Here is a 21,754-nt window from a genome sequence, read left to right as displayed (position 1 = left end):
CTTCTGCTATAGTGAAGGAGAGTACAGTGGGGGTGAGGTGGAGGACACTGAGTACTGGTTATCGTCCACAGACTCGTGAACCGGGATGATAAAATAGGTCAGTCTGTCCTTGACGTTCCGTTCTTTATCCTGATGGTTATGGGAAAAAAATGAATTTGGCAACGTTTTCCTTTTGCTCGTTTTCTTTGTTGTTAGACAACTCCGACCTCAGGCCTGGCTCGTTAAAGCGGCGGCTGTCTTCCCCCCCCCCCCCCCCCCCCGACACACCACTACGGTATCGTATAGTAATTAATTCCCCCTTCTTCATTATGACTGTAATTCACACAGCCACTTGGGGTGGACGGTAGAGCGACGGTCTCGCTTCTTGCAGGTCGGCGTTCAATCCCCGACCGTACACCAAGTGGTTGGGCACCATTCCTTCCCCCCCCCCCCATGTCTCATCCCAAATCCTTATCCTGACCCCTTACAAGTTTTATATAGTCGTAATGGCTGGGCGCTTTCCCCTGAATATTTCCCTTCCCCTTCGACCAACCAGGCTATTGTAGACCCATAATAGAGAATTATATTTTACACATGGGGGATTGGGGGGGGGGAGGGTACGTGCGACCTCTGACTGGAGAAAAGGAAGCCCATAACCTCGGAGAACAGCACACACGCACAAAAGTAGTATTTTATTATTATTATTATTTTCTACCACAGACGTGGCCACACATTTAAAATGCTAACTAGCATATATACATTGTAAATGTGTGGCCACGTCTGTGGTAGAAAAAAAGTAGTGTTAGAGAGAAATATATGTAGTAGAAATAATAGCGGACAAATAAATAGGTTAGAAAGGCGGGGTCCAAGAGCTAATCGCTCGATTCTGCAGATACAAATAGTAAACACAGCGCATTTGAAGGGGATATTTTGGGCCCCTCTCTAATGCAGTTACTAAGATTCTTTCTCCTACCATCTCCTTCTCTTTGCTTTATTAAATATTGAAAGAGTACAAGTTATTACTAAATACAATGAAAGGTTAAAAGTTGTGGCTTATTATTATTAGTTGTATTAGTATAATAAGCTAAAATATATATTTGTGTAGCCTAGTCATCAGCAAATCCAAGAGTTGTTGTGATTGGCTTACACCACATTGATTAAGACCGGCTCTTGGGAAACTGTTCCCTTGGTTATTAATCCCGTCTACTTCGTACTTACGAACCCACTTCATTCTTGTTTCTGCCGTCATGCTATAGTTATTTCTGGTAAGGTTTTATATGTGTTCGCTGACCTCTGGCCGGCACGCGTAGGTCACTTCCACCCGCCGGCTACACCCTTGTGTCTGGCGCTGGGGTCACAGCTCTGTGTCTGGGGTCACACCCTTGTGCCTGGGGTCACACCCTTGTGTCTGGGGTCACACCCTTGTGTCTGGGGTCACACCCTTGTGTCTGGCGCTGGAGTCACAGCTCTGTATCTGGGGTCACACCCTTGTGCCTGGGGTCACACCCTTGTGTCTGGGGTCACACCCTTGTGCCTGGGGTCACACCCTTGTGTCTGGGGTCACACCCTTGTGCCTGGGGTCACACCCTTGTGTCTGGGGTCACACCCTTGTGTCTGGGGTCACACCCTTGTGCCTGGGTCACACCCTTGTGTCTGGGGTCACATCCCTGTATCTGGCGCTGGGGTCATTCAGATGTGTACATGGCGCCTTAAGAACTTGTGAGGAAAGTGTTCGGGAGGAAGGAACATGTGAAACAGACAACGGAACAGACAAAGAAACACCCATATGGTCCATGACTTTGTCTACTACTAGATAACCAATCTAGCAGATAGCTAATGTACCAGGTACAAACCAGCAGATATCTAGTCGTAGCAGATATGCAACTAGCAGATAACCTAGTAATTCATCTACTCTGCTCCTAGTGTTTAAATTCCTTATAGATCAAAATCAGGATTCTCAGTTGAAGAGTTCCCACAGGGGTCCAGGTTAGAACCCTGGGGTCCTCCCCATGGGGTCCAGTGGTGCCTTGGGGTCACCCATGGGGTCCAGTAGTACCCCATTGAAGGTTACCTGGGAACAAACACTATTTGCATATAAATTTGTATTCATAGTTAAATAAGATTCTTCTTAGATAATAAGTTTAGGCTTGTTGCCTCTTTTTATAATTATTTACTTATCTCAAATTAAATTTCAAAAGTAATAAAGTTAAAAGAATATGATTTAATACTTGAGATTTATTGCATCGTAAACTTAATATTGTTGTCGTAAAGGAAAGCCAGACGACTTCTCAGACAATTTTATCGCAAATATATAATCTCGTCTGATTTAAGATACAGCTAAACAATCAAATATTTATTGCAACGAAATGCATAATCAAATATTTATTGCAACGAAATGCATAATATATATAACACAGTATTATACTAACTCACCCCTCTATAAAGTAGATATAATTGTCTTTAAAAGTGACACACACTTTTCTGTAGTTTAATAAAGGAGTTATATACGGATTTTGAAATTAAAAAAGAAAATGGGCGTTAAAAAAGATTAGGCTCTTACGATTAGGCTTTATAGCTGCTCGCTAGAGTAGAAAAAAAGATCTAATCTCTAAAGATTAGGCTCTAGCTGTTAGCTAGAGCCGTGTAACTACAATAGAGGAATGTGGGGGGGGGTCATGGGTACAGCGTCCTCCCTGGGGGAAATCTTGAAAGGAGTTACAAAAATATCACCAACTCGTTCTCCTAATAGAACGTCGCATTTTTTGCAACCCATCCTCCGAATTGACAGTACGATTTAATACTAAATGTGAAAAGTACACTTTCTTACTGTCATAAACAGTGCATAATTGCACTTATGGGGCTGTTACATTTACCCAACTCCCTCCCCCGATTTAATTCTCGTTTTCTGTTAAGACACTCAGAATTTTAGGATGAAGTTTTCAATTTGAACTTGAAAACGTCCATAGAGCTGGCAAGCAGGGGAGTAGCAGTGGTAGGTACTGCAGCAGAAGGTGCTGCATAGTTGGTACCCTCTATAGGGTCACACCAGGGGTCGATTGCAGCGGAATTCGTCACTGAGACGGTGAAGGGACAGCTGGAGAAGCGTGTGGAGCAGGAGCCGACAGTAAGTCTGAAAGCGTGGCTGCGTTCACAGTGATGTGATGGTTGGTAACTGGAACTGTTGCAGAAGTGGGGGACACAGGAGGCAGAGTCTTGTGAGCTGTAGGTACCCGAACAGGATCTGAAGACTGCATTGCAGTGGCAGAATCGTCGTCGTCGGATGTAGAGTCAGCATCCTCCTGAGGGTCAGTTGTTGAATTTCAACCTGGAGCGTTGAAGTTGCAATTCACAAGTTTTAAATATCAGGAATTTCTTTTTCAGGTTTATTAAACAATATAGGTTTTATACAAAATTTTAAAATATCCTGAGTTACTTTAAAATTTATTGATATATTTTAGTTTTGTTTTATTAGTTTTATAAAACTGTAATATCAATATAGCTGTAAGTTAAGTACTAATTGTAATTAAGAAGCAATAAGATTATTTTCTTCAAAAACTAAGACGGTTAGGTGAGGTAGTGGTTTTCTATTCAGTTTTTCAGGTAAACTCAAATATTCACAATATATTTGACAGTACGATTTAATACTAAGTGAAAATAAGTACAATTCCTAACTGCTATGAATAATACATAATTGCACTTATTTGTCTTCTTACATTTACCACCCCATTTTTGGAGGACGGGCTGCATTTTTGACGTATACTCTACCTAAGGGCAAAACATTGATCGTACTAGAAAATGGTATTGCGGCTCGCGCGAAATTGACATACTGTCCTGTTTTTCTGTTTTGGGTCCTCTGGTAGGTTAGGATAAGGGCACTTTAGTACGGCGGTTTGTTGACGTTGGGACACCTTAGGAGGACGGGACGACTTTCAGAATGCATTAAGACTTGTAGTTACTTTAAGGCGGATTTAAGATTGTACGTTCTTTCATGGGAAATTTAGGCTTTTACATACTTGTAAACAGATTTTGGCGTGGATATGAAAGATTAAATGTAATTTCTCATATGTAAAATATTAGATGTAATTCTTGGTAAATATAATTCTGTAGTAGATGTAATATCTAATATACAAATATTACATGCAATTCCAAATATAAAAACATTAGATTTAATGGCTAGTAATTTAAAACTAGTGGCTAGTTTAATGGCTAGTAATTTAGAATTGTAAACTTAAGATTGAATTCCTGGGATGAGGACAAGGAGCTGGAGTATGAGGACAAGGACCTCGGATATGGGGACAAGGACCTGGGATATGAGGATAAGGACCTGGGATATGAGGACAAGGAGCTAGATATGAAGCCAATTAAGAACTGGTACCACTTGGACCATCGCAGATCGAAGATAAACAGAATTCATTCGGAGACCGAATGCTGACCCTGAAAGAAGCAAGTCCGTTGCGGTACCGACCAGTGTAAGTGGAATGGCAGCTCTTGTAAATACGTGGAAAACAATTGAAAACCTTGGCTGTGGCCCGTCACTACTCTCGACTCCTTGAAGTTACAGCATCGAAATCAACAGTTAAATGCATTATAAGTAATTATTCTAACAGTCGTAAACATTTCCTCCCCAGTGGGCACAGCATCCTAGAGTAACGTCTAATTCAACGTTGATGACGTAGAATTAACGTTTAATCTGATAAGTGTGTGAGGCCAGTGTGGTGGAGGAATTTATTTCAGGATAATTGTAAGTCTTGATTTCCTATATTATCCTCCTGGGGGAGGACAATATTGATTATTTATTGAGGGATATTTACATCTGTGCATATCCAGCGCATTAGGTTCGAATGCTCATCACGGCCCTTGTCGATTTTCTCAATAATAATAATAAAATGTAGAAAGCGTAATGTGTTGATAACGATGTAGAGAATTATCAAGGTGAAAAATAGGATTTAAATTGTAGATGAAATTTTCTCTATTAGAACTTTTATCACATCAAACAGCAGTCAAGTTCAACCAAATTTATTGAGACGATAAATTAAGCCCAAGAGGAACCTCAATGGTAATAGGCTTTTAAGTCCGTGATTATGAGAAACCTAACCAAATTAATAATAATTGCTATTTAGGCCTATGTACAATACAAAACTTGATGTCCTTGAAGTAGTTATTTTTTATATAGATACACTTTAGTGACTTATCCCTATAAGTCACTTATAAAAATCAATAATGACTGAACGGAAACCAATTTAAGTGCATAAAGTGATGGTACAGTAACGGTACATAAAGTACTCTGTACCCTAAGGTACTCTGTCCTCCTGTTCAAATTATAATTGCATAATTATCTTTCCAATTATAGAATTTTTTATCATACAAGCAATAGCAAGACGCTGTTAATGATGCCTCAGCCAGCCATGCGTTAACAAACTGCATTCCCTAAAATGAATTTCCTTAATTATAACAACATTTTGTGTAATGGTGAATGCCATTATTGTTATTGTGTTCATTTATTAAGCACAGTTACAAAAGCACCTTAATGGGCTTTTATGCCCATTAAAAAGTGATGAACTGCCTACTACCGTCCATTACTAGGCATCTGGCCAGATATAGGCCTAGAATAGTTAGTTATTAGGCCCCCCTGTAGATAAGGCGTAGGCTTACTGCAGACCGTTACTATTCAACTGGTCATGTATGAGGCTACTACAGTCCATTACTAGGCACCTGGCCTGTTATAGACCTACTACATTCTGTTACTAGGTACCTGGCCAGTTATAGACCTACTACATTCTGTTACTATGTACCAGGCCAGTTATAGACCTACTACATTCTGTTACTAGGTACCAGGCCAGTTATAGACCTACTACATTCTGTTACTAGGTACCAGGCCAGTTATAGACCTACTACATTCTGTTACTAGGTACCAGGCCAGTTATAGACCTACTACATTCTGTTACTAGGTACCAGGGCGGGTAAACAGGTATCACCTGACCTTCACAAAGGAGGGAGCAGCCAGGAAGCACAGCCAACACTCGCCCCGGGCAGGAAAGGAGGCGGTCTGCTCGTCTCGGTACCCTATCCTACGCCCAACCTCACATACCCGCCCGTATCCCCCGCCCAGCATCCCCTCCTATCCAACACACACAGTGGCGGACCTACAATTTGTGGAGCCCCTCAAGCGTGAACTGTAGGGCTTTTGATTTACATCTACGAGGGGCTACATCTCAGATTTTGATTAAATCTGAGATGTACACCGAAATTTGTTTATTTTAGCAATATGAGTTTAAAGTCGCTTCTGAAACACCTCCAGGACTCGGGGGGTCTAAATCCTGGCTTCAATAGTTTCGTAGTTGAGCCACCCCTGCAACACCATCCCCCCCCCCCCTAGCATTCCACCCAATAACCTTCCCCCAACCCTCCCCCACTCGCGAAGGTTACTCACCTCTCCAATAATACCCACCTTGCCCCTCCAGTATGGGTTTCGTGCAGGTAACTGGGTGTTGTGAGTACATTTTGTGTTTTTCTTGCACGCCGAGGTATGTATACAAACACGGCGGTGGAGCTGGGGGTCAAATCGTACACCAGACCATTCGAGAAAGCTGGTTTGTGTTAAAAACTTAATATACACCTGCTTGACGGGGTTCTGGGAGTTCTTCTACTCCCCAGAACTTGTGAGAGTTTGGTCCACTAGGCTGTTGCTTGTAGCGGCCCGCAAGCCCACATACACCTGCTTGATGGGGTTCTGGGAGTTCTTCTACTCCCCAAGCCCGGCCCGAGGCCAGGCTTGAATCTGGTTTCAATTATTTGACCATGTCGTAGTTCAGTCGATTAAGGCAGCGTCTGGGATGCTCTCGGACGTAGATTCGAATCCTCGTCACGGCCCTTGTGGATTTGTTCGATATGTATTCAGCTTGTCGGTGTATATACACTGAGAAATTACTTGAGTATAGCAAGTGCGGGTAAGTGTTCCAGGTCGTCCTCTTAAGGTGTCTCCAACGTCAAGAAACTGTCCTACTAAAGTGGCCTTATCCTAACCTACCAGAGGACCCAAAACAGAAAACGGGACAATATGTCAATTTCGCGTATAATACTGTCAAGTATGACGTATACTTGACAGTATGTCAAGTATGACGTTACTTGACAGTATGTCAAGTATACGTCAAAATTTGACGTTGTGTTAGGAGGACGGGTTGGAGAATTAAGCAATTACGGTGGCACTAGTAACCATTAGGAACTTGATAGGCCTTTAAGTCCAACTCCAAACCAAAAAGTCCAATTATAATATGTAATTCCCGTTGTCTTGGACAGGAAGCCTGAACTTGTACTTATTGAGGTCTCCTTAGACCAACTATTGACGTTTCCCGGGATGCAACCCACAACAGTTGCGTAGTTCCCGGGTAGCTGTTTACTGCTAGATGAGCTGAAGCATCGTGTAAACTGAAACGTGCCTAATCGTTTCTGTCCTGCCCTGCGATTTAACCCGGGTCCCTTGGTTGTGAAGGGAAGGGAAGTATCAGGGGTAAAGCGCCAAGCCATTACGACTATATAGCACTGGGAAGGGGTCAGGATATGGATTTGGGATGGGACGGGGGGAAGGAATGGTGGCCAACCACTTGGTGAACGGTCGGGAATTGAACGCCGACCTGCATGAAGCGAGACCCTTGGTTGTGAGCCGAAAACATAGACCACTGTGATACAGGACCCCATGCAATATGTAACCTTGTCACCTACCGCTTACATACTGGGTATATAGGGTGCATAGCAGGGTCTCGTAGTTCAGTGGCCTTCGTGCTCGACTCGCAATCGGAGATCCCAGGTTCGATTCCCGGGTCTCTCCCGTCTACGCTCTAGACGATACAGATTTAGGCATTTTAGTCGGTCCCAGGCTAAAGATATGTTTGTTCACTATTTATGTAGCTGTTATATCCCATTTGAAAGGTTATGGAGTTTATGTGAAGAGTTTTCTGTATGGTGATAAAATTCCCATCTCCTTGACCCAAGTACCCACTCGAACTTGTTGGAACAAGGTCGGCGTTCAATCCTCGATGGTCCAAGTGGCTGGACGGTAGAGCGATGGTCCTGCTTCATGCAGGTCGGCGTTCAATCCCCGTCCGTCAAAGTGGTTGGGCACCATTCCTTCCCCCCGTCCCATCCCAAATATCCTGACCCCTTCCCAGTGTAATGGCTTGACGCTTTCCCCTGATAATTCGCTCCCTTCTCCTATCCCTTCTTAGTGTTATTATATAATCAAAATGGTATATAGTCATAATCATATAGCGCTTTCTCCTAATTATATATCGAGCTTTTAGTTTGTCTCATATCCCTGACAGGAGCTATTTATAGTCATACTGTCTTAGCTCTTTCTCCAGTCACTTGGACTGGATGGTAGAGCGACGGTCTGGCTTCGTGCAGGTTGGCGTTCGATTCCCGACCGTTGAAGTGGTTGGGCACCATTCCTTTCCTCCCTCTAAATAAATTAACTTTGGAGAATTAATTTTTCAACTACTCTCAACAGTGAAGAAAAACATAAGAAATCCTCAATATCCTTTTCAATTGTTATACCTTTCTCTTGATAATTACCTTACCCAATCTTGTAGGATGGTCTATTATGCATTTGGGTGGAGTCTACATGGCACCACTAGTAAATATTTTGATGGATTACAGGAATATCTCAAAGAACACTCAAAGAATATCCAAAGGAGTGGATGAAGCAATTGCATAATTGTGGATATATCTCATACTGGTGAGTCTAACAGATTCTAATGACTGGATATTCATTAATGTAATGTTAGAGAGTATGACCATAGTTCCTGCTCACATAGTTGACACATGGAGCGCTCAGGATGGGAGATTCTGAGCCACCTGCCTCAGGTAACGGTAGCCTAACCTGATTCTTGTAATTACTGTATTACACTGTCTGGGACGTTATGTGCTGCCATTTTATATATATATATATATATATATATATATATATATATATATATATATATATATATATATATATATATATATATATATATATATATTATGAAATATGACCGAAAAAGTAAGATTAATAATTCTAACACGAATTTTCTCAATCTTTCGTACATTACGCTTCACTGTTGGAGGTAAATCAAAAATCAATTCTCCAAAATTCATTTTTATTTCTAGTCTGACGCGACACGGGCGCGTTTCGTAAAACTTATTACATTTTCAAAGACTTTAGTTCACAAATACACAACTGAATAGAACTTACGTATCTCCGATTTTATATCTACATTTGAGTGAGGTGGAAGGGGTGATGTGGCATTAACACAAGACAGAACAAAATGTGGTATTAATAGGGTATTAATTTCATCAACACAAGACAGAACAAGAGTATTAATAGGGTATTAATTTCATCAACACAAGACAGAACACGAAACAATGGATATTGAATAGAAGTGTTTGTAGAAAGCCTATTGGTCCATATCTCTTGATGCTTCTATATTAGAGCGGAGTCTTGAGGTGGGTAGAATATAGTTGTGCAATAATTGGCTGTTGATTGCTGGTGTTGACTTCTTGATGTGTAGTGCCTCGCAAACGTCAAGCCGCCTGCTATCGCTGTATCTATCGATGATTTCTGTGTTGTTTACTAGGATTTCTCTGGCGATGGTTTGGTTGTGGGAAGAGATTATATGTTCCTTAATGGAGCCCTGTTGCTTATGCATCGTTAAACGCCTAGAAAGAGATGTTGTTGTCTTGCCTATATACTGGGTTTTTTGGAGCTTACAGTCCCCAAGTGGGCATTTGAAGGCATAGACGACGTTAGTCTCTTTTAAAGCGTTCTGTTTTGTGTCTGGAGAGTTTCTCATGAGTAGGCTGGCCGTTTTTCTGGTTTTATAGTAAATCGTCAGTTGTATCCTCTGATTTTTGTCTGTAGGGATAACGTTTCTATTAACAATATCTTTCAGGACCCTTTCCTCCGTTTTATGAGCTGTGGAAAAGAAGTTCCTGTAAAATAGTCTAATAGGGGGTATAGGTGTTGTGTTAGTTGTCTCTTCAGAGGTTGCATGGCTTTTCACTTTCCTTCTTATGATGTCTTCGACGAAACCATTGGAGAAGCCGTTATTGACTAGGACCTGCCTTACCCTACAGAGTTCTTCGTCGACTTGCTTCCATTCTGAGCTGTGGCTGAGAGCACGGTCGACATATGCGTTAACAACACTCCTCTTGTACCTGTCTGGGCAGTCGCTGTTGGCATTTAGGCACATTCCTATGTTTGTTTCCTTGGTGTAGACTGCAGTGTGGAAACCTCCGCCCTTTTCCATGACTGTTACATCTAGAAAGGGCAGCTTCCCATCCTTTTCCATCTCGTAAGTGAAACGCAGCACGGAACTCTGCTCAAATGCCTCCTTCAGCTCCTGCAGATGTCTGACATCAGGTACCTGTGTAAAAATGTCGTCAACATACCTGCAGTATATGGCCGGTTTCAAGTTCATGTCGACTAAGACTTTTTGCTCGATGGTACCCATGTAGAAGTTTGCAAACAGGACACCTAGGGGAGAACCCATGGCGACCCCATCAACTTGCTTATACATGTGCCCATCCGGGCTCAAGAAGGGTGCCTCTTTAGTACAAGCTTGGAGTGTACTAAATAATAATATTATTAATCTTACTTTTTCGGTCATATTTAATATATATATATATATATATATATATATATATATATATATATATATATATATATATATATATATATATATATATATATATATATAAACCCGTGAATATAAGTGAAACGAACTGAAGTATCAATGGTTAAAAGAATACATGACTAAACAAGCCTGCAGTGGTCCAGTTGGTACTTGAAGCCATAAATTAACTTTGGAGAGTTCATTTTTCAACTACTCTCAACAGTGAAGAAAAACATAAGCCATAATTGAAGCTATAATTTGACCAAGAGCCTCGTATGTGAAGTTTAATTATTGCCTAATTATAATAATTAATTGATGCATTAAGTCCTGGTTAACCTTTTATTTTGAAAATGTATTGGAGCTAAGGTTGAATTGTGTTCGCTTGCCGCTGTAACTGATTCTTTGGAGTTAATTTTGAAAGCCGTCATTAATATACAAGCCGAGCAAGATGATGTTGGTATAGAGTATTCTGCCCTGCATGATTTGTTGTCTAGTGTAATAGGTTTTCTGCAAAGGTTGTTTGAAATTGTAAATCATTGATTGGTTAAATCATAACAATTATTGCAAAATTTTAACTGACACATTGAGTATATTGTAAATATACTTTATTGGACGATATGTATGTAAACATTTGATCAGTATAGGGTAGTCCCGTTTGTCTTGGGGGATGGGTAGGGTTGATGTTCTGAATTTACCTGAGGGGCTACCATCTCTCTATTGGCCTCGACGAGGACAAGAAGCCGTCGACTTGTGAAAAGTTCCCTCCATTTATCGTGATTATTTTGTCGAGCTATAACTTAAATTATAAATTTGTTTTGGCATTTGCGGCTTCAGCAAGTAGGTGGTTCCATGGGTTTATAACCCCATGGGTGAAAAATCACTCCTGTTGCATTTGTGAAAAGACTGAGAACATGAGATGCTTTTTTCACCCACAGGGTTATTAACCCATGGAACTGCCTACCTACCGAAGCGAAATCTCTGTTAATCTTTAACGTTCTGCTTGAAAAAATCATCAAGGCAAATGGAAGGACCTTCGACAAGCCACCGGCTTCCTGTTCTCGTCGAGGCCACTAGTGTTAGTGGCTCTCAGGTAAGAAGTCACATAGATTCGGCTAGTATCAGATGTCACACAGAGTCAGTGTCACCAGCCATGTAGACTTAGCTAATGTTGTAATGGTTTTCCAAAAATATATACCAGTTTAATCCCAAAAGTTGTACTTGTTTCAATCATGTTGAACTTCCTTGTTTATATCAATTTATATAAATAAAATAAATAAATAAGTTGAAACAAGTATCAGAGTCACATGAGTAATATAAACGGTGTATATCTTTACATGAAGTAAGGTATACTTAGGCATAACACATAGTTTGACTTCAGACTGTACCGTACGTTTTCTATTCCGCATCTGAAGGAAAATGTGTACTGTAGTTCGCGGCTCGCCTTTGAATTCAGACAGATGGGGATTACTGGAGTCGAATATTGCTCCTACAGCGTCACCTGCTGTAGTCCAGAGACGTGTGGCTCAAGAGATAGGTGAGGGCACTTGCGATAAGGGTTAATAATGCCATTAATAATAATTTAATTATTATTATTAATGGTTTGTATTGGTGTAAAGAAATGTCAAAATCAATGTAAACAAACTCCGAGGCCATGTCAGTATCAATCACGGATGAGGTGAATGTGACCTTAACACTACTGTATAGTAGTTGTCAGTTGATATTATGTTTGATTGTTGATTATGCTAGCATAAGAGAGCATGTTTTATTATAGACGTGACCTATAACCAACTTGGAAGCAAAATATTGCTTATTAATTTGACTTTGTGTGGAGATAGCCATGTATCCAAAAATGATTCTGTAATGGACTAATGTTTATTTTTAAGACAAAATATGAATGGGTTATATCACTATGTCGGTGTAAGCTGTGGAATCCTTGGCAAGCTAATGGGTACAGCTTGTGGTTTGCTTATGGAATTTCTTGCCTAACCTATACAAACGATAAGAATACACGCATCCCGAGTAGTACAATTGGGTTTGTTCTCGACTCGCAATCGAGAATCCTGGGTTCAAATCCCGAGCGGGACAGAAATGGTTGGGTACATATCCTACCACCTAATGGTCCAGTTCACCAAATAGCAAATAGGTAGCCTAGAGTTAGTCAGCTTGTTGTGGGTTGCATCTTTTTTTTTTTTTTTTTTTTTTTTTTGAGATATATACAAGAGTTGTTACATTCTTGTACAGCCACTAGTACGCGTAGCGTTTCGGGCAAGTCCTTAATCCTATGGTCCCTGGAATACGATCCCCTGCCGCGAAGAATCGTTTTTTCATCCAAGTACACATTTTACTGTTGCGTTAAACAGAGGCTACAGTTAAGGAATTGCGCCCAGTAAATCCTCCCCGGCCAGGATACGAACCCATGACATAGCGCTCGCGGAACGCCAGGCGAGTGTCTTACCACTACACCACGGAGACTGCTAAAGTGGTGTTCTTGTTAGTCACAGTTTATTTTATTTTTATTAAGGCTGGTATTTTATCCCCTGATTCCATGTATAACTAACCATCCTGTGAGATGGGAATATTTAATGAACTTATAGCTAGTTTTTGATATACACTGTGTAATCTTTCATGTAGAATAGGGTAGCAGCACATTACTGTGTATACCTAAGCTTGTTAATAATAACAAAAAAAAAAAGTTAGTTTCTATCGATAGGGAGAGCGATGGTTCAAAAATCCTTCTTTAAAATATGAATATCTTTCCTATCTCACCAAGATCTAATCTCTGTGATTAAAATGCAAAATTGACTTTGTCACTGCCTTTTTGATAATGTATACAATCATAAGCTTATTTGTGAATCTCTATTAAACAGTAAATCAGAGAGCGTGTAAGGTTCCGTGTTCCATGTCCGAAGAAACAGGGAGATTTTACATAAATACAGTACATGATAGTTTAAGTAGCGAACGCATACCAACAAATAACGATTAGTATCTATAACAAAAATATTGTTCTATGGAGTTGATTTAACTTCCAACCATGTATTTTTAAATAATCTTTAACGTTTTCTGGCTAGTTATGTTAGATTTGATTAAAAATACGCATTCTACTTGTTAACATCATAAATTAAATTTGCGATAATTTGAGCAGAGAAGTTCGACGACTGGATCACTGTGTACAGAAGGTTGATATGCCAGCAAACACTTTCCAGAGAGCAATATATCTTGGATAAGTCGCTCCACGATATTGTTGCTTGGACCATCGACTTCCTTTGATATTACATATTTACATCTTATTTTGTTATGAAATGATATTTTTTCAGAGTAAAATTATGTTTTCTCATTTTCTGCATCCAGCATCCACATTATAGTGAGTAAATATACCATATTACTTCATTGCTTACGTAATGCTAGGAAGGTTTGAGTAGCTTTGGGTCTTTAGTGGACAGAATCTCCAATAGATGGGGCGAGAGTTGCCCCATCTCTCTCGACCGGGCGGGACTCGAAACTTAAATTAAAATTGCTATATCATTGGTCTCCAACATGATATATTTCCTTTGATGCACTCACAATAACGATTATAGCTCTGTCTTTCTGGAGGCATGTAATATTTTAGGCTTTATTAGCGTATCTTTGTTAATTACACAACATATTGGCAAGTATTCCAGGGACCATAGGATTAAGGACTTGCCCGAAACGCTACGCGTACTAGTGGCTGTACAAGAATGTAACAACTCTTGTATATATCTCAAAAAAAAAAAAAAAAAAAAAAAAAAAGTGCGTAGGCGTCTGCACTCCATGACCGAAAAGCTACTGAACGCCACTATAAAAACATATATATCTTCACTTGAGCTTTAAATATGTCTAATGTAATGTATTTAAAATAAAGCTTATATTTCTATCTTTCTTAAGATGTGTAAAACATTTGTGTTTATTAACGAATTTACGTAAAATAAACATTCTTCTGAGAGAGTTGCTCTGTCGCTCAGTCTATGCGGGGGTCGGAGCTCGGTGATTATTAAAATACATGAATCTTCATTAGAACTTTAATTATGTCTATGATAAAGTGTTTAAAATGAGCCTTATAATCCTATCTTTCTTGAGGCATATAAAAAATTTACGATTATTTACAAATTTACGTGAAATAAGCATTGTTCTGAGAGAGTTGCTCCGTCGATCGATCTGTCCGGAGTCGGAGCTCGGCTATTATAAAAGTGCACGTATCTTCGCTTTAAATTTAAATATGCCCATGGTAAGGTATTTAGAACGAAGCTTATATATCTGTCTTTCTTGTGACATATAAAACTCTTACGTTTATTAAGGAATCTGCGTGAAATAGGCATGGTTCTGAGATGAATGCTGAGGTTTTCGAGTTTGACGAGCGATGAAAACTGCCACTTTTATACAACTACAAGTATCTTCGGTTTTACTTAAAATATTTGTCTGGTAGAGGTTTTACATATAGATCGCGTTTCTGTCTTTCTTCTGACTAATAAATAATTTTGGTTTAATCAGTTATCAAGATGTTTTCAACAATATTCTTTCAGCGTTCGTCTTTTCCAACTTGGGCGACCCTTTTGGAAGCGCGATACTTGGGTTAACCCATCCTATAGTTGGGTCTGTTTCCAACTGGGGTTCGAATGTATACACTGGCTGCCTGATCTCCCAAACAGTCTTATATTGTGGGGATGTATAATCGGTTACAGAAACAAGGGAGACATAACTCATGTACAGTAGCTGTTAATATCGGTATGGTTAAAATGACTAGTGCATTGAAATGCCTGTATATGAAATAACCTTCTCCAAACTGGGCTGGAGTTTGTAATTTTGTAATCCACACTGGCTGCTTTAAACACACACAGGACATTGTGATTTTATTTGAATTTACATGATGACCATAATCTCTTTAGTGGGCTTGATGAGGGCAAGAAGCCAGCAGGTTGTGAAAGGTTCCCCACTTATGATGATTTTTATCGAGCTGGATTTTTAATTTCAGCAGTGTTTTGGTATTTATGGTCTCAGTGGGTAGTCGGTTTCATGGGTTTATAACCCTAAGAGTGAAGAAGCATCTCCTGCTTTCTGTTCTATATTTGGGTTTGTTGAGGTTGAAATTTTATTTATTTTTAAATATTTATATACAGTATATACAAGAAGGTACATTGGGATTGTGAGGATACATAGCATAGTGATTACATTTTTGTAAAGCCGTGGTATGTACAGCGTTTGGGGCAGGTCTTTAATCTAACAGAATATTTTAAATAGGTAAATACTAGCAAAATTTATAAAAATAACAGGTACATTGCAAGAAAAAAATGAGATGAGAGAGATTTGTAGGTATATTAAAGCACATAGGTAGCTCAGATTGATTGCATTGACAGCTTGAATGTTAATTTAAGAAAATAATAGGCACAATACAGCATATTGCTAGCACATATAAGAAGACAGCAATGATCACAATGGTAAAGTTGTTTGGATTAAGTACTTAAAGATTGGGAGATTTGGTAACACTAGATATAGAACAAATTTAAAGCACAAAGAAGGAAAGTATGAAGATGAAATTAGGTACTTTTTGGTTTTGTTTTTGAATGAGGCCAAAGTTTGACAGCTTTTCAATTCATTAGGGAGTGAGTTCCGTAGACTAGGTCCCTTTATTTGCGTAGTGTTTACGTAGATTACGTTTGACTCTGGGGATATGAAAGAGATATTTATTTCTGGTATGGTGATAATGGGTCCTATTACATCTCTCCAGGGAGAGTTTCAGAGCATGATTTGCATTTACGAACAGGGTTTTGTAAATGTAGTTGACATGAGAATGTGTGGAGTGAGTTAATGTTTAGCATGTTAAGGGATTTAAACAAGGGGGCTGAGTGTTGTCTGAAAGCAGATTTTGTTATTATTCTGACAGCAGATTTTTGTTGGGTGATGATGGGGTTGAGGTGGTTTGCAGTGGTTGAGCTCCATGCACAGATACCATAATTAAGATAGGAATATATTAGTGCATAATATAGTGAGAGGAGAGCAGAGTTAGGAACCTAATATCTGATTTTGGAGAGTATACCAACTTTTTTAGAGACTTAAGTTATGTGTTGAATATGGGTGCTGAAGTTGTCTCTTGTTTAGGAATAGGCCAAGAAACGTTCCATCATTTTTATTACTGATGTTAATATTGTCTATCTGTAGCTGAATTGTATTTTAAGATTTGCTTCCAAATAAGATGTAGTAGGTCTTTTCTATGTTTAGTGTTAGTTTGTTAGTTGACATCCATAAGTGGAGTTTTTTAAATCATTATTCACAACATTATTTAGTGTATGTGGGTTGGGGTCTGAATAGATGAGGGTAGGATCATCAGCAAACAATATAGGTTTAAGAATATTAGAAACATTAGGAAGATCATTGATATATATATAAGAAATAGGAGAGATCCCATGATGCTGCCCTGTATTAAACTAATGTAATGTAAACTATTGCTCATTGTTCAAGCTGCATGCAACGTTTTAAATATATGGTCTAGATCAATATTCTCCAAATTGTTCAGTTTTTAAATACAGTATTTTGATGAGATCACGCCTGTCGTGTCTGGTTTGGAGTGTTGTTCGCCCTTTGACCCTCAAAAGCCACAATGTAGGACTGAGAACAGATGCTTTTTCACCCATAGGGTTATAAACCGATGGAACTGCCTACCCACCGAATCCGTAAATTTATTTATATATTTTATTTATTTATATACAAGAAGGTACATTAGGTTTGTGAGAATACATAGCATGGTAATTTACAATCTTGTAAAGCCACTAGTACGAGCAGCATTTCGGGCAGGTCTTTAATCTAACAGATAATTGTAAATGGCAAAATGCTGTTAAATATTAAAATGTAATTGGAAAAGATCAAGGTAAATGGGGGGGGAGAATTTGACAAGCTGCCGGCTTCCTGTCCTCGTTGAGGCCACTAATGTTAGTGGTCCTCGGGTAAAATCAGAACCCTTAAATTTGAAATGTTTCTTCTTGTTATATGGTAATTCCAGTGTAAAGCTATTTCACCATAATTAATGACCTTACGTACATTTAAAATATATAAATAAATATAAATATATATATATATATATATATATATATATATATATATATATATATATATATATATATATATATATATATATATATATATATATATATATATATATATATATATATATAAAAATAAATAAATAACATTTAAAACTTGTTGACTTGCATTAATGTGCTACATTTATAACTTAAATGGTCTCCAATAATAATATGTAAATAATTTGTTCAAATACATTGACTACTTCAGTGTTTGTCAGGCTTAACAAGAATGTAAGAGTTCTTGTACTGTATATATATATAAAGAAAAATGGTAGGTTGTTAGTGCAGTGTTTTGTAAAGCCCAGGTCCATGAAGCCTCACCCAAGAATTTACATCAATTGAAACTTTATATTAATGTGTGAATTATTGATACTAATTAATAAATATTAATGTTTTTTTTGTTTGTTTGTTAGGTTCTTTATTTGGACAGGCAGGAAATAGTAATACATGTGGCAAATGCTTGTCCAGTACTATCTTTAACTGGAACTATTTTATCTCCATTTCCAAATAACCTCTTCCATAATCATTGTACAGTATTGAAATTGCTTAACCATGATTATACAGATTAGTTCATATGTTTGACCCAGACAGTGGTGTAGCCTTGTTCATGTTTTTGTTTGGGCTCCACATAGCTACTTAAAATTGACATGTGTAAAGAATTCTGTTGTGGCAGGTAATGTATTCAGTATAAGCTACTGTGCTGTCTTCTATGAGAGCTGGATTTGTTCTCCTATGAGAGCTGGATTTGTTCCAAGCTGTTACCTTTTGCATAGCTGGTATGTGGTGCTGGAAATTGACCCTGAAATAGAATTGACACAAATCAAAGCCTATATTTCCATGAATTTCAATATTATGTTAGGTGATGTGACCTTAAAAGACAAGAATAGTAAAATCTTATACAGAATCCTTTGCTGCATAAAGTATTAATACAATACATTTGTTCTTGCCATACACTGTACATTAGAGGAGTCTGTACCGAGGGTTGGTCCTGATGCTTGTTTGTATATTTGTGTGTAAATATACACAAAAATGTCATATATTTCTAAAACCTACCCTTCTCAGTAAAAAAAAAATGAATAATTTTTGATTATAAAAGCCTTGATATAATAATAACCTTTGTGATGGAGAATGGCCAATCCCAGTTAGTACAGTAATTTAAATTGTCGCCATTGTGCATAGTGTGGATAAGGTACAGTAGTAGGTGGCTTGTAACCAAAAATAATTATTTAAAAATAGTTTATTTTCCACTTTCAATATTTGTAAAATCTTTAATTATACCATACTGTACATATTGTAAATGAGGTACAGTACAGTACATTATTCTTTATTTTCAGTGGTTTAGATTGTTGTTTGAATCTACATAATGATGATGTAAAGTATGGTAAATAATACAATGTTAATTATTTGAATTTTTTTTGTTTTTTTCAGTAAGGCTGAGTTAGCCAAGTATGAACCGTTATGTGATTAAAACCAAACAACTGGCTTCCAGTGGTGAAATTCTCGGAAGAAAGCCATCGACAGAAAATATCCCAGAGTTAAAAAGAGGATTAGAGGAATGTTTAGTACAACAACCTAATGACAAGAATAAAAGAACACTGGATGATAAGGCTTACACTGTATCGTGTGAGTTTGTGAAGGAAGGCGATGAAATTGAACCAAATTCAACTTGCATGTACAAGAATGTGAACTTGTCATTTCCCAGTGTTGGACGACAAAGTTTACAGTGGAGAAAAATTGTGAAAAACAATCTTGACATAGAATATACATTACTTTTACAATCTGATGTTGCCAGTTCCCTACTGCAGGTGTTTGAAGAGGAATTGGACTATTTCACTGGAGATCTTGCTAAAGTTCGTATCTTTGGCAAATGGCATGATGTACCCAGGAAACAGGTAGAGTATTTGTTATATAATCTATAATATATATATATATATATATATACTGTAGTACTGTATATATATTTTTGGTATAGTGTAAACTGATAGTATGTTTATTCTCATGCTCAGCACAGTGGAGCCTGTATTTGTAAAAATTCAGATAATGCATAATGAACAAATCATTTGTTCATATATGTATTGTGATTTTTGTGTGTATAAATAGTGTATAATTAGCAAAATGTGAAGTATGCTTTCAACAGCTAGGCATATGGTGGTAGCAGTCTAAATCAATTCAGTACTCTTGTGTTATATGCACTTTCTGTATTACTCTTGTCTAATGGCATAATCCCCCCCCCCCCATGAAGAAATGAATATCAGTGTCACATGTAGAAAGCAAACTTAATTAATGAGCCGAGGCCTGGGAGTTGGGTTTCTTCACTGTGTGGGCTCATTGTCGGGTGGTGTGGCATGTCCATCCCATATAGCATTAACAAATTGATAAAGCCTCTACTGTGTATCGATTATATCACTGGGGAGTGTACACATACAGTACCTTGTGCTGCATTTGTTTGTGGGACTATGTTGGAATATCCAGCAGATATATTTTTTAGATGGTGGAAGAAATGTAACTTTGCGAGGTATCAGGAGTTCATTCCCATAAAAAAAACCTGAATTGTGTACCCAGTTCATGATTAACCCTTTTCCTGCACAAAGTGTCTGCTGTTGTCCAGCAAGCTTGAGTCGAATTTTGCAGTACATGTGTATGTATATCTGTCTGTCTCATGCAAATGCACTTGAAATTAAAACTAGTTTGGAACAGGTTAACCTCAGCTGTTTGTCAGCAACCCCAAAAAATGTGACCTGTCAAGTGTTTCTCAATTAAAATGCCTAGCATAATATTCCTGCCATTTGACAGGTGCAAATTCAGTATATAATTAGGCACAGAATGTAATATTATGATGCAAGATTCAATTTATAAGAAAGGAGGTAGTAAAACATTAAGGAATAGGTGGGCGTCACGAAGTCAGAGCTTTGCATTGCACACCCAAATAGCGTGTTTTTTGTGTAACTATCGCACCTTAACTCGAGTACAAACAAACCGACCATTGTTCTGTTTTGTATTTTTCTATTAAGTATATCGAAGTCAGTCAATCTGAATTTGTGCATAGCTTGGGTTCAGTGTACTGTACTTGTAAAAAGGAGAATTCATGTAAAAAAAATTATGTATTTTTAAGCATTATACAGCATGGTACATCTGAATGCTAAAATCTAAATATAATTCATGAATAATATGTCTAAGGAAGTTTTTCATTCGGTGTCTTAATTTTGTGATGTGGCAACTATGTTGACTCGTCTTTTATGTCCAAGGCAACGTATGGTGACCCTGGCACGACCTACAAATACAGCGGTGTTGTAAGACCTGCTCGGCCCTGGCCGCGACCACTGGAAGCCTTACGTGACTTGATTGGGAAGGTCACAGGTTACGAATACAACTTTGTGTTAGTGAACAGGTAAGTTATAACTAATTTATAACGGAGAGAAGGAAAGTGATACAAGTTTAAGATGTTTTGTTGATGTCAGTCAATATTATAATATTGGAATGTAGCCATCCATCAGTATTATGAAACATTATTGGAATGTATTGTAACTGAAAATAAGTAATGTTTGTTTAGACTATTTAATCTGAACTTTAATCCACATGTTATGATTTTTGTGATATTGTCAAAAAGGAAAAAAGTATATACAGTACTGTATTCTTAAGATTTTTCCCTCCTCCGACTTTAATCATAGTAATCACGCTTAAAAAGAAAAAACTAAAAGCTCAATCTGCTTAATTTTTCACTAATAAATTATAGTAATGAGGAGGCAGTGCAGATGGTGATGAAGTCCACTAGTGGGTTTTTCTAGCTACTACAACAAATAATTTTGCTAACATTATCCCATCTCATATTTTTTGTGGGAATCATGGTTAGTCGTGGGTTTCTCAGACTTCTAGTTAGGGTAGCAGTTCTGATGCATCAGTTGCTGGAGTGTGCAGCTGCCTCTCATGATGTCTGCTGCCTTTGGGCTGCATTGGCCTCCATTTAGTGTTGGGAGATCCAGGTGGGGGCTGCTCTCATGCTTGTCATCATCCCACTTGGGGTGGGAGGACATCTGCATT

At 38.3% G+C, this 21,754-nt stretch overlaps 1 protein-coding gene across 2 annotated transcripts in view; it reads left to right on the top strand.

Moving 5' to 3' along the window:
• Positions 1–21,754, top strand: part of LOC123756831 (DNA oxidative demethylase ALKBH2) — a 166,473-nt gene that overhangs the window by 134,663 nt on the left and 10,056 nt on the right. The window contains exons 1-3 of one of the 2 annotated variants that reach the window (XM_045740202.2): positions 12,029–12,159; positions 19,145–19,608; positions 20,962–21,104. In XM_045740202.2, coding sequence (XP_045596158.2) covers positions 19,165–19,608; positions 20,962–21,104 — 587 coding nt within the window. In that variant the 5' untranslated portion in view covers positions 12,029–12,159; positions 19,145–19,164. Of the gene's footprint in view, positions 1–12,028; positions 12,160–19,144; positions 19,609–20,961; positions 21,105–21,754 lie in introns of those variants that run through there. The other variant, XM_069331933.1, reaches the window with a different exon arrangement.

Source organism: Procambarus clarkii, chromosome 26 (genome assembly GCF_040958095.1).
Source record: "Procambarus clarkii isolate CNS0578487 chromosome 26, FALCON_Pclarkii_2.0, whole genome shotgun sequence".
Classification (NCBI taxonomy): domain Eukaryota; kingdom Metazoa; phylum Arthropoda; class Malacostraca; order Decapoda; family Cambaridae; genus Procambarus; species Procambarus clarkii.
This window is presented reverse-complemented; position numbering and strand designations above follow the sequence as displayed.